Source organism: Anguilla rostrata, unplaced genomic scaffold (assembly GCF_018555375.3).
Source record: "Anguilla rostrata isolate EN2019 unplaced genomic scaffold, ASM1855537v3 scaf0227, whole genome shotgun sequence".
Lineage (NCBI taxonomy): Eukaryota > Metazoa > Chordata > Actinopteri > Anguilliformes > Anguillidae > Anguilla > Anguilla rostrata.
In genome coordinates, this window is record NW_026985776.1 from 1,173 (window position 1) to 12,932 (window position 11,760).

Genomic DNA, 11,760 nt, shown 5'->3' on the forward strand with positions numbered 1-11,760 from the left:
TGACTTCTGCCCACAGTTTTGCAGTGTGGTATGTGATTGGCTGTAGCCTCTCCCAGGAAGAAAGGCAGAGGGCGAGGTTTCATTGGTGGGATTGTCACAGTTTTTGCACGTAAGAAGGAAATAATTCAATGCAACGATTGCACACCTTTGCTGGTGGATTGCAGAGTAACTGAAAGCAGTGGCTGGTAGAATGCGCTTTTTTCAGCTCTCTTAATGGGGGATGCTGTAGCAGTGGAATTAGGTTCTAATAATATATTTGATTGATTGAGAAACATGATTGACCATTCGGTGATAGATAGGACAAACATGGAGTAAGTATTTTTATAAATATGCATATGTTGACAAATTCATCATGAGTTTCAATGCTGACTCTGTACTTTATCTCCATAGGGAGATGCACAATTGGTGATTTCATTGCCCAGGGTATAGAAAGGTTCAATTGGTTAAGTGCCCACATTTTATCACTCTCTTCTGATCCATGCTGGTTTATCAGGTGCCTGTAAAACGACACGTCATACCCTGCATGTGAAAGGTCCTCCTCTAACTCCACTCTGTGCAAGCTTAGCTGTAGCCAGTGGTGTGAGAAGAAGCAGTATGGTGACAGATTAAATGAAAATACATAAATGAAATTCACCAAGCGTTCATCAGTAAAACAAAAAAAAACAACGAATGGAAAGAACTCTGGGGGTCTCATTCAGTTTGCATTTCATACGGTGACATGCATGCTGGGTATCCTATATTACTGCACTCCTTTCACAGATCCAGGGTTTCTGGATGTTACACGGAGCATCATTCAGCCGTCCGCGCATCTCGCCACAGTTTTCCTCAAGATCATTATTTGGCTCACCTGGAAGCCACAGCCTAGGATAGAAAATAAAAGCCTGTCAATTACAATGACATGATCACAGTTAACCTTAAGGTGTTAGATAACAAATATATGATCAGGATGTTCTAAACTGAACATTCTAATACTAATGTGACTATCACTACTGGTAATTGAAAGTAATGGAGTTATAGAAAACAGACTTACAACTTACTCTTGAAATGGTTAATTAACTGAATTGTTCTGAAGCCTGTCCTAGTGGTATCAGAACTAAAACTGAGAGATTTCAAATTCAAAATCTGTATGTGGTCAATTCGGGGTTTGTGCTGTCTTTCAATTAGATTTGGTAGGTATGTTTGATCAGTGTTGCTGGTCAGTGCTCACTCTTTGGCAGGAAAAGTACCGTCCAACCACTTCCAGGTTCCCTCAGCACCAGTGTCACTCAGTCCCAGCCAGTGACGTCCAGTATTTACTCTTGCAAGGAATTCCTGAAGACCAAAATAAATATGTCGAGACAGATTCTGCACTGAACTGCAGAGCCAATGACCTAGTAAAAATGAAAATACAGTGAAATCTGTCTACGGTGGTCCCCCAGGGAAGAACTGAAAATGGTCATGCACAGGTCAGCGCCAGACAAAGGTGACAGCTAAGTATTTGTGTACGACCATGTACTCTGCAATTTTTTGAGCAATTTTGTCTCCATCAACTTTTCTAATCACTTTAATTTGTTTTGTTTTTTTTGTTTTTTTGTTTGTTCAATGTAAGCGTAACTGGCTTGCTAGCTTAAGTTTTATGAAGCAAGCTATATTTACAGAGCAAAGACCATTATCCAACTAGAGCACAAGCTTAACAAACAGGATAACAACCAAGGACCATTCTCTACCCATGCTCTCCCATACATTTGTGAGACACAAATTTGCAATACACGCAAAGCAACAAGGTATAGCTACAACACAAGTAAAAATCAACAACGTGCTAGAGTAACATATTTGATTTAGGATTGGAAAGGAAGTATAATAATAGACCATTGACACACGACACAGAGACTGAGAATCTCTCGCACTCTCACCATCTCTTCCCTTGTTTTCACCATAGCGAGAGTAGCGCCCATGGCTACACACTGCTCTCTTGCCTTCTCCCAGGTGGATTTAGTCTCGGAAAAGTAGTAGAATTTGCTGCCAAACTGCCTCCATCTTGTAATCTCGAATACTAAAGGAGTTAGGAAAGGGGAATAAGAAGGCATCAAAAGAGAGGAAAGTGTGACAGGGGTGTGAAACTACATTAACAAGAAAATGAGTCACAACCACATGGTAAAAATCGTAACAATGAACAAGCAATGTCTTCACAAGCTTAGTTTGCCAAGTTAGTTTTAGTGATCTTTTATTGATTAAATCCCAACCAACATAATTATATCTTGTAATAATGGCTAATTTATGGCATGATTTATCTGTGGCTCTGCATGGTTCTTCTGTTTGGAACAACCAATTATACTCATCTGACTGACCAAACTGCTGAAGGTTTTTCAGGTTGTTCATTTGTTCCTCAATTTTGGAGCTGATATTTTTCCCTGAAACCCAAAAAAAAAAAAATCAAGTTAGATTCAGGAAAATAGAAAAAATAAAATGTGTGGTGAGTTTCACTGACCAACGTCCTGGATCTTCTGAAGGAGATCCAGCTTGTTCTTTTTAGCCTAAGATTCGACCTATGTCTCTGATTGTTTTTAATTTTATTTCTCAGCCTCACGATGGCTTCCTTGGCTTTCATTGGTACAACTCTGGTCCTCTGGTTGACAAATGCCAATAACAGACTCCAAAGGCAAGCTAAATGCTAGAATCAAAACAAGATCTCTTATACATGCACCAAGGAAGCAACTGAACACACCTGACTAATCATAAATACCAGTGACCCCATATGTCCCAAATGTTATGACACCTTGAAATGCAGAAACTATTTATAAAAAGTACTGTATTTCTACATGGTGAAACTGAAATTCATAAACCACCCTTTAATAAAAGATGAGAATGCACACTTTAACCACATGTGAAATGTTTGATTACAAATATAAAATTGTGGAGTACAGAACAAATCAATAAAAATATGTCTCCCAAATATTATGGTACTCACTCTCAATTATTAGCCTTATAAAAGGTGCCTTGAGCAGTCTATATGTACATACATATAGACTGTCCCTAATATTTATTGGGTTCGGCTACATGAGTCACAACCATCGCTAACAGGTGAATAATAAAACAGGTATTCAGCCATGCAGAAACACACATTGGCAGTAGAATGGGTCATACTGAAGAGCTCAGTGACTATCAACATGGCACTGTCATAGGGTGCCACCTTTCCAACAAGTCAGTTCCTCAAATTTCATCCCTGCTAGAACTGCCCTGGTCAACTGCAAGTTGTTGTGAAGTGGAAATGTGTAGGAGCAACAACAGCTCAGCTACAACGTGGTAGGCCACACAAGCTCAAAGAATTGGAACGCTGAGTGCTGAAATGCGTAGCGTGTAAAAATCATCTCGGTTGCAACACTTGCTACCATGTTCCAAATTACCTCTGGAAACAATGTTAGCACAAGAACTGTTCGTCAAGAGATTCATCAAATGGGTTTTCATGGCCGAGCAGCTGAACACAACCCTAAGATCACTGTTGAAGCCATTTTGCAGATTTGCCTTATTGATTAATAATTATGCTGAGACATCCTGCGTTTTCTCATGTGAATTATGCTGATTATGTGTTGGAATGTCCTGTGTTGAGGTTTTGTTGTTTTTTTTTTGTTGTTGCCATTGTGATAATTATGATGTCTGATAGCGTGAGGTGATCTGGAGGTGTGGGGTGCCCTTTAATTTAGGTCAGGTGAACAGTTGGCGAAGGAAGAGGAAGGGCAAACAATTTTCAACCGCACAACTGCAAATTCAATTGTTAGACAGAGTACAAATCCTTTTGTTTGAAGTTGACTTTATTTACTAGGGGTCCTACGATGTAGGAAGCCTATTGTTTTCGTTGGTATTATTATTATTATTAGGGGTCTTACGAAGTAGGAACCCTATTGTTTTCATTGGTATTATTATTATTAGGGGTCCTACGAAGTAGGAACCTTATTGTTTTTGTTAGTATTATTATTATTATTGGGGTCCTACGAAGTAGGAACCCTATTGTTTTAGTTGGTATTATTATTATTATTATTATTATTATTTTCCTGGAAATGGTCAAATAACTCAAAATGTCCAAAATGACCAAAAATAAATTACCAGGTTGAAACTAGAGTATGTAGACCATGTAGACCATGAGTAACTATGCCAGATAGAATGACCATGACTCGTCCATAGGTGGCGCTATAGTAACCGATTCAAAACGCAGATTTCAAAATGCAGGCATTTCCACCCCGTTTGATGAAAATTCATGGAACCAGGTGTTCTTGTGTCATTCCTCATGAGGAACAAATATGCCTCAAGAAACCATGAAGTCCGCCATGATGGATTTGTCTGCAGATTGAAAATTTGGCAAAACCTATAAAAAGTTTCTTCTAATAAACCGCAAGTCCGATTGGTCCGAAATTGCGCATGTACATGTACGGTGCATGTCTCCCTATAGGGTGTTAACCAAGCGGCCAAAACCAGACTCCGTTTTTGAAGCTTATTTCCTGGTGTTGTACTTCCTGGTTGCTCACTAGCGCCACTACGGATGGCTTCAGTATAGGTGTTTTCATATCCGGTTTCCATGTAAGTCTACGGTACAAATTCGATCAAAATACAAAGTCAATAATTTTTTCTCACAAGAACAAATAGTCATAATAGGTGTATTTTATTCGTCTTATGACTGTCCATGGGTCGATTTCATGATTTATTGCGTCATTTGGGCACAGTGCCAATATTTGTTCTGGACCAATGAGGTACAGCTTGCGTCACTTCCGGATTACTGCTGAGGACTGAGCTACAGTAGGGGCTACAATCTGTGGTCACTGGGGTGGGAGGTGGCGTCTCTTGGCCTTGACATTGCGGCTGCGACCACGGTCCACCTGTGCGAAGTCAGAAAATGCAGGCATCCCATTTTGTAGTGGTTTCATTATAGCGTGTGCTATTTACAGCTGCACTAGACGACCATAAAATAATCCTCCTCTGAAGTTTTGCGGTAGCCGAGTCATTTTTACTATTTCCTTTAGCCCACTTAACCAAATAATTAGTTGGCAGAAAGCGTAATCAGCTAACGCTTATTTGCTATATGTGGTAGTCCAGTAGCCTATGCTAAAACAGTTCGCAACTTCAGCTACCAAGCCATTTGACTAGCTAGCTAACCCTAACCGGCAAATATTCCATCTGTCAAACGTGTTTGACGGCTTGTCAGTCGTGTACATTCCGTAAATGTCTACCTGGGCTAGGCTGCACGAATGTGACAAAGCTAGAAGCTAGCAAGAAAATAATGATTAGAAATTCAATGTACGTTATTTTTGTCTTTATGCAACAGGTGGAAAACTTTCTCTTCAAAGTGCGTTGTCATATTTACACGCCTGTAGATCAGTTATTAAAATACTTGGTAGATTTGTTAATCACCGCTGACAGTGTTAATCTTTATTCGGTAAAAAGTGACTTGCGAACGATCGGTCAGCTAGCGTCACCCAGCAAGTGTCAGGAGTGGGTGCGGGAATGGACCCAAACGCAGAGTAAAACAGAAAGTCCAAAACTGGGGAAAACAAGACTTTAACAAACTAACAGGGAACAAAGGGACTTGCAGGGTGAAACAAACAAACAACGAAAATCTTCAAACAATTTACAAAAAACAAAAATACAAAAACCCAAAAACGAAGGAAAACAGGGCAGGCAGGGCACAGGCAGGCAAACAACAGGTAAACGGGGAAAAAACGAGCAGAAACAGGAACAAACAAGCAGGTAGCAAACCAGGTACAAACAAGGCAAAGCAAACCAAACCAAAGGTTCCAGCGCCTGAGTCTGGGGAGAGGGCGATTTAAATAGAGAGACGCAGACGAGACACAGGAGAGCACGATGAACAATCAAGCCACAGAGAGGGAGGGGAACACGAGACAAAACACAACTAATAATTGCATAATGAGAACCAATAAAACAATTAACAGAACACACAACCGAGGTGCCGCCATCTGGCGGCCCAACAGAGAAACAACACAGGGGGAAGACACAGAACCCTGACAGCAAGTAAACACCACAAACGGCGATGGAGTAGTAGCAGTTAATGGCTCATTAACTGAGTGGCGAAAACCTACGACGATAACTTGCTTGGTTAACAGCAGGTCTACCAGACAGTTATATGAAAATTAGCCTAGTCAAATCACTAGTAGTCTACACATCTCTGATTGATTGACCATCAGTGCAGTCGATGTTCTTCCCCTGTAGTTCATATTGCTAATGCGTGAGCTAACCACGGATAGCTTACCTAGCTCACTGGCAAGCTGATATGCTAGCTAAGCATATTCGTTTTGCCGAGAAACATAAATTGAAGATAACTGAACATAATTGTATTATTAATGTCATACATATAACGTGATTACATGACACAGTACAGTCACGGATGGAAATTAAACTCCGTAAACATTTGATCATATATTTTAAAACATAACGGCGGACAGTCAGCTAGCCTCAAGTTCGTTCTGCAATCGTTCGTTCAGGTTGATGGGCTTTTCCGCACCGGACTCTCAATCACATTGTAAAAATCACAAGACCGCTTAACTCTATGGTTTTGGCTCCAAATCGAGAACATGGCCGCGCCCGCCATTGAGTTTCAAAACGTGTTTTACAGACCCACGGAGAGGCAATGGGTGACGTCACAGTAGCTTTGTTCATATTTTTTACAGTCTCTGGTGTTAACAGCTAAGAGATCCATTCCAAAAGCGGAGAAACTGGTATTTTAAAAAAACAAAATTTGGCCACAAATTTCAAACGCTTACAACTTTTTACAACAATAATCTAGGGACTTGAAACGGACTGGGCATGAAGAGGGCACTACCATGTTGTACCATGTCGGGACAGTTGCAGATATCTCAAAAAACAAGGAAATTACAGGCATTTAAAATTTTGGTGGGAAGCTAATGCTAATGCTAATATAATGCAAATTTCAAGTGCTTATAACTTTTTAAAACAATAATCTAGGGACTTGAAATGGACTGGGCATGAAGAGGACACTACCATGTTGTACCATGTTGGCACAGTTGCAGATATCTAAAAAAAAACAAGGAAATTACAGGCATTTAAAATTTTGGTGGGAAGCTAATGCTAATGCTAATATAATGCAAATTTCAAGTGCTTATAACTTTTTAAAACAATAATCTAGGGACTTGAAATGGACTGGGCATGAAGAGGGCACTACCATGTTGTACCATGTCGGGACAGTTGCAGATATCTCAAAAAACAAGGAAATTACAGGCATTTAAAATTTTGGTGGGAAGCTAATGCTAATGCTAATATAATGCAAATTTCAAGTGCTTATAACTTTTTAAAACAATAATCTAGGGACTTGAAATGGACTGGGCATGAAGAGGACACTACCATGTTGTACCATGTTGGCACAGTTGCAGATATCTAAAAAAAAACTAGGAAATTACAGGCATTTTAAATTTTGGTGGAAAGCTAATGCTAATATAACGCTTTAACACTAGAACCGCCAGGATTCGTTGTATATCTAAAACCGCCAACGGGTAAAATTTACCCGCACATCTATTTTGCATTGATATTGCTCAAAAATGTATTCTATCACTGTAGTAAAGCACTTGTTTCACAAGGGGATGTCTAATATCACAAAATGACTATGCTTAATCATCCGTTGTGTTTTAGTCCTATTTGGCTATATTTAAGTGCAGCGATGGTCGGATTGCGTAAGTCAGTAAAGCCTACAAGTTGTCACAAAAAATGCAGAATATAGAAGAAAAATATGTATATTTGTGTGGTATGATATTATAACAAAACTAAATCCATCATATACTGAAATAGCCCATGAAGAAACTAACCTATTTGTATATTTAAATGACTATATAAACAACTGCGTTAACAGATTATTTCACCTTGCAACATTAGATGCATTGATATTTATACTCAAACTTTGACCTAATCAAGCATTAAAACGTGCATATGAACAAAGTCATATTCTAATACTTCACGCAGTCTTTACATCAAGGTAATACACTTTCATATCAGTAGATGGTGGTCTGGTGCTGCTGTGGAACCACTAGGAGACCGTAGCTACAAGCTCGGCTCATGCGCAGCTCAGAAATAAACAAGCTCTGGCTTGAGCATGACGCTAGCTTTGGTCCTCTGTTTGTCGATCCACAGGTACTGCAAAACTTGTTTTTGTACCTTTAGCTTGGTTCATGATCTAATGTGAATGCAGTATTAATTGTTTTGTAATGTTTTAACATGATTTTGAGATGTGTGTTATGTGTAGCAAGCTTTATTTTGTAGCTAATTGTTCCGACGAGCGTCGTCAAGCTGAGTAGTTCTTTCCATGAACTTCAGTTTCACACAGTAGTTTTATGAACTGTTTTTGTAAAACGGGTAGCTCAATCAATTCGCGTCGGCCGAACAACACCACTTAGCTGTGATATAATAACCATATACCACGGCTTGTCGTGAGCTACTGCTTAAATATATAGGCTACACAGTGCATCATAGCCTGTGTAACCTAGCCTGCTTCCTAGCCTGTGTAACCCTTGCTGCCAGTCCAGATTTCCCCTAGGTCTGGTGCCCGTAACACAGACATCAATGCAATTGAATTATTGAGATTTACCTTATCGATAACAAGCTACATTGAGAGTGAATGTACCAAGTTTATGCCTACCTTGCGCAAGTACTGTACATATGCCCATAGATGAGTATGTATTGTAAATTGTATGAGTATGTAACACAAACCTCGCGAAAATAAATGCTTATGGTTATACGCCGGAAATAAATGCTTTCTATAGTGGGTCAATTTTACCCGCTTGCGCTTTTAGGTATAAATGCCTCAAACATTTCTGTTTTTATCTATAACTTTCTTACATTAGGAGGTAGCCTACTTAACTCAATTTTAGGAAAAGTCAAGGACTGGGAGACATGAGTTTTTTTTTATTGAAACAGAGGTTCAAGTGTTAAAACTCATCTTCTCATAAACACTTTATCTGATTCCGTCACCATCGCACATGTGTACTCTTGGGTATTCTCTCCATCAAGGGTGATAAGGGAAAGTTGTTTCGTTAAAAACTGCGTGATTTGTGGCGTGACAAAGTTAGCACTTTATGCTAATGCACATTCATGTTTCGAAGTAATATTTCTCATGAACCGGAAGTTGGATCGTCTCACGCATGGGTATGTAGATTGTCCAAAATCCTGAAATCTATGCCGCTTGGACTCTTTTCTACTTTGCCTTGTATTTACCCGAATTGGACATGTTCGTAGGGCCCTGCATTGCTGCTCGCAGCTGTATTTTATTTTCGGTTTGTCGTTCAATCAAAGTCATGACTTTGATTGAACGACAAACCGAATTATTATTCAGGTTTTTCCTTTAGTTTGTCACCAGTCTGTGTAAACACACACACACACATGTGTATATATATATCCAACATGTAAATTATATTTATTTGATTTAATTTGGGAATTATTATCAAAAATATCAATTTTCAATTAAATCGCCAAATTTGTTGATAAGCAAGTCAAACAGTTGAATCAACCTTTATCAAAATGTACGAAAGTCAAAACCTGATTAAAGTAATATTTCTATTAAGTTAAAACAAATATTCACATCTTATCTACAGACAAGGTTCAACTACCTTAAAAAAATAACAAATGTTACAAACATGGACAGGTTGCAGTCATGGAGGAAATGAATGAAAGAAGATAACCAAACCACAGTATTTTTGTCCCAAAGTAATCCAAGGATTTGCCGAGAGCAAAAATCAAAAACCAAAAGACAGCAGAATATTCCAAAAAAAACAGAAATGATACATAGAACGCCAGACCTAGATGCAGGAGTCAGTTTCCCACTTCCGGCTAACTGTTACAAATGGAATTCTTTCCAGGTTGCCTAAGCTGACTACAAACTAAAAGAAAGCCACATATTTCATGTAGTGAAAGACACCCCCTCTACTCCTGACTTCTGCATACTGAATTAATGATCAGGCAGGAGCCAAGGAGTACTGATATCTTCTCTTAGGAAGTTATTGGTTTAGGTCAATCTACAATAACATCTCATATTTTTAAGGTTATAGGTAAATTAACCATCTCCCCTAGTGAGAATTATGGTGACATTACATATTAAGGATTTTCATATCTTTTTGGGAGGGACAGCTTTGGTTATTATGGGAATGTTTGTGAGCTACTACGTGGACAGACTGGATCAAACAATAATTAAACCAAGTTACAAAGTCAGCAGTGACTTCCACTTTATTTTGGTATGGCATGTCCAGAATGTCAAATATAGCACCTTTATGTATATTAACTAATGCTTAAAGTACAGAATCTGACAAGTATGCGGAATGCCAGCATGGGGTTTCCCAGGTCAGCCCTTCAAGACCACCAGATACATAACTCATGATTTTGACATTATGATTTTAAGGTTTGGTTCAGAATCCTCAAGCATTTAATAGTATTTTAAACATTTTAGTTAGTACTTTTTACCTTGCACACAAGTAATAAGGTTTGGGAATTCTGAAATGAATAACAGGAACACCAACAAAAAAATATTTTTGCTTGAATTTGCTACTTGAACTAAAGCATAAAAGTCTCTGGGGTTTCACTGGAAATCCCACATGTATTAAACCCACAGTTTAAGAAACTGTCTGTATGCTGCATCAACCCTGCTGTTTAGAATTCATTCTAAATCTACATCTATAAATAATAAGCATGTTGTGACTCACACATTGATGTCCCTGCACACACCCCAGCGATCAGCAGCACCACACAGATGGTGCCCAAGATATAGAGATTGCAACGTGCTGTCCCCTGACCTGGGCAAGGAAAACAAAACATGAAAAACAGTCACAGAAAGCTCCTTTTTCAGATAAAGGTGGTGTGCAAATCCTTTATAAGTATGCAGGACACTCATTTGTTTTTACTGAACTGATATTTCCCGCTTCTCCAGGCAAAAAATTTCAATTCCCTTTGTGACTACCGGAGTTTGTAGGATTAGTTATTCATTATTTTTTCATTTTAATCAGTTAACCAGACGTTTCAAAAATACACGGGTCACAGCCTCCCACACAGGAATTTAGGGTCCAGCTAATAGTACAGGTACCTGCTTTCTGGGGGGTCTGTCTTCCAGCTTGTTCTTCAGGGTCACACTGAACTATCATTTCCCGGTTACTGGGAGCCATCCCACTATTAAACACCTCGGCTGAAACAAAATAATTTCTTCATGTTGCTGTTTTTCTTACAAGTATGTAAGTATAACTGAACATGTCTCTGTCTGTATAAAAGGGCCACATGTTTGAGATTTCATTGTCTGTTTCCTGTGCTGACCATCCCCCCTAATTTCAACTCCTACTGTGAAGTAATATTACATCAATGCTAGCCATAAATCACCAAGACCACATCCATATAATTAGACTACAGGTCATGATTTGTCCTTTGACCTGTCCATCACTGCTGTCCACTGACCTTAAGGCCAATGAGGTTAAGGACATAGGTACAGTATAGGGTAACTGTACCCCTCCCCATTGGCAGTTCCCCACCTAGACCAGAACTGTTAATTTACTGAAACAGCACAGACAATTCCCAAGGGTTATGTGCCTCAATACCAATCAATCACACCTTCAAATACAGTCATAGCCCAGGTCCAGTGCTCATAATTTTGTGTTGTGTGTATCATAAAAATTTAAACTGGATGTCTGAATGTCTTACCGATACCCTGATGTGACAGCAAGAGATCCTGAACAGTGCAATTTAACCTTAACAGGGCACAGCAAGTAACTCTACAGTTCATTCTACACAAACCCC

The 11,760-nt window shown here is 39.1% G+C and overlaps 1 protein-coding gene across 1 annotated transcript; it reads right to left on the reverse strand.

Moving 5' to 3' along the window:
- Positions 1 to 294: 294 nt before the first annotated feature.
- LOC135246368 (CD209 antigen-like protein C) lies at positions 295 to 11,718 on the reverse strand. Its single transcript, XM_064319847.1, has 6 exons — positions 11,060 to 11,718; positions 10,683 to 10,772; positions 2,328 to 2,390; positions 1,893 to 2,032; positions 1,208 to 1,311; positions 295 to 861 (listed from the first exon to the last, which is right to left on the reverse strand). The coding sequence occupies exons 1-6, from the start codon at positions 11,136 to 11,138 to the stop codon at positions 735 to 737; spliced, it is 603 nt and encodes a 200-aa protein (XP_064175917.1). The 5' UTR covers positions 11,139 to 11,718; the 3' UTR covers positions 295 to 734.
- Positions 11,719 to 11,760: the final 42 nt, after the last annotated feature.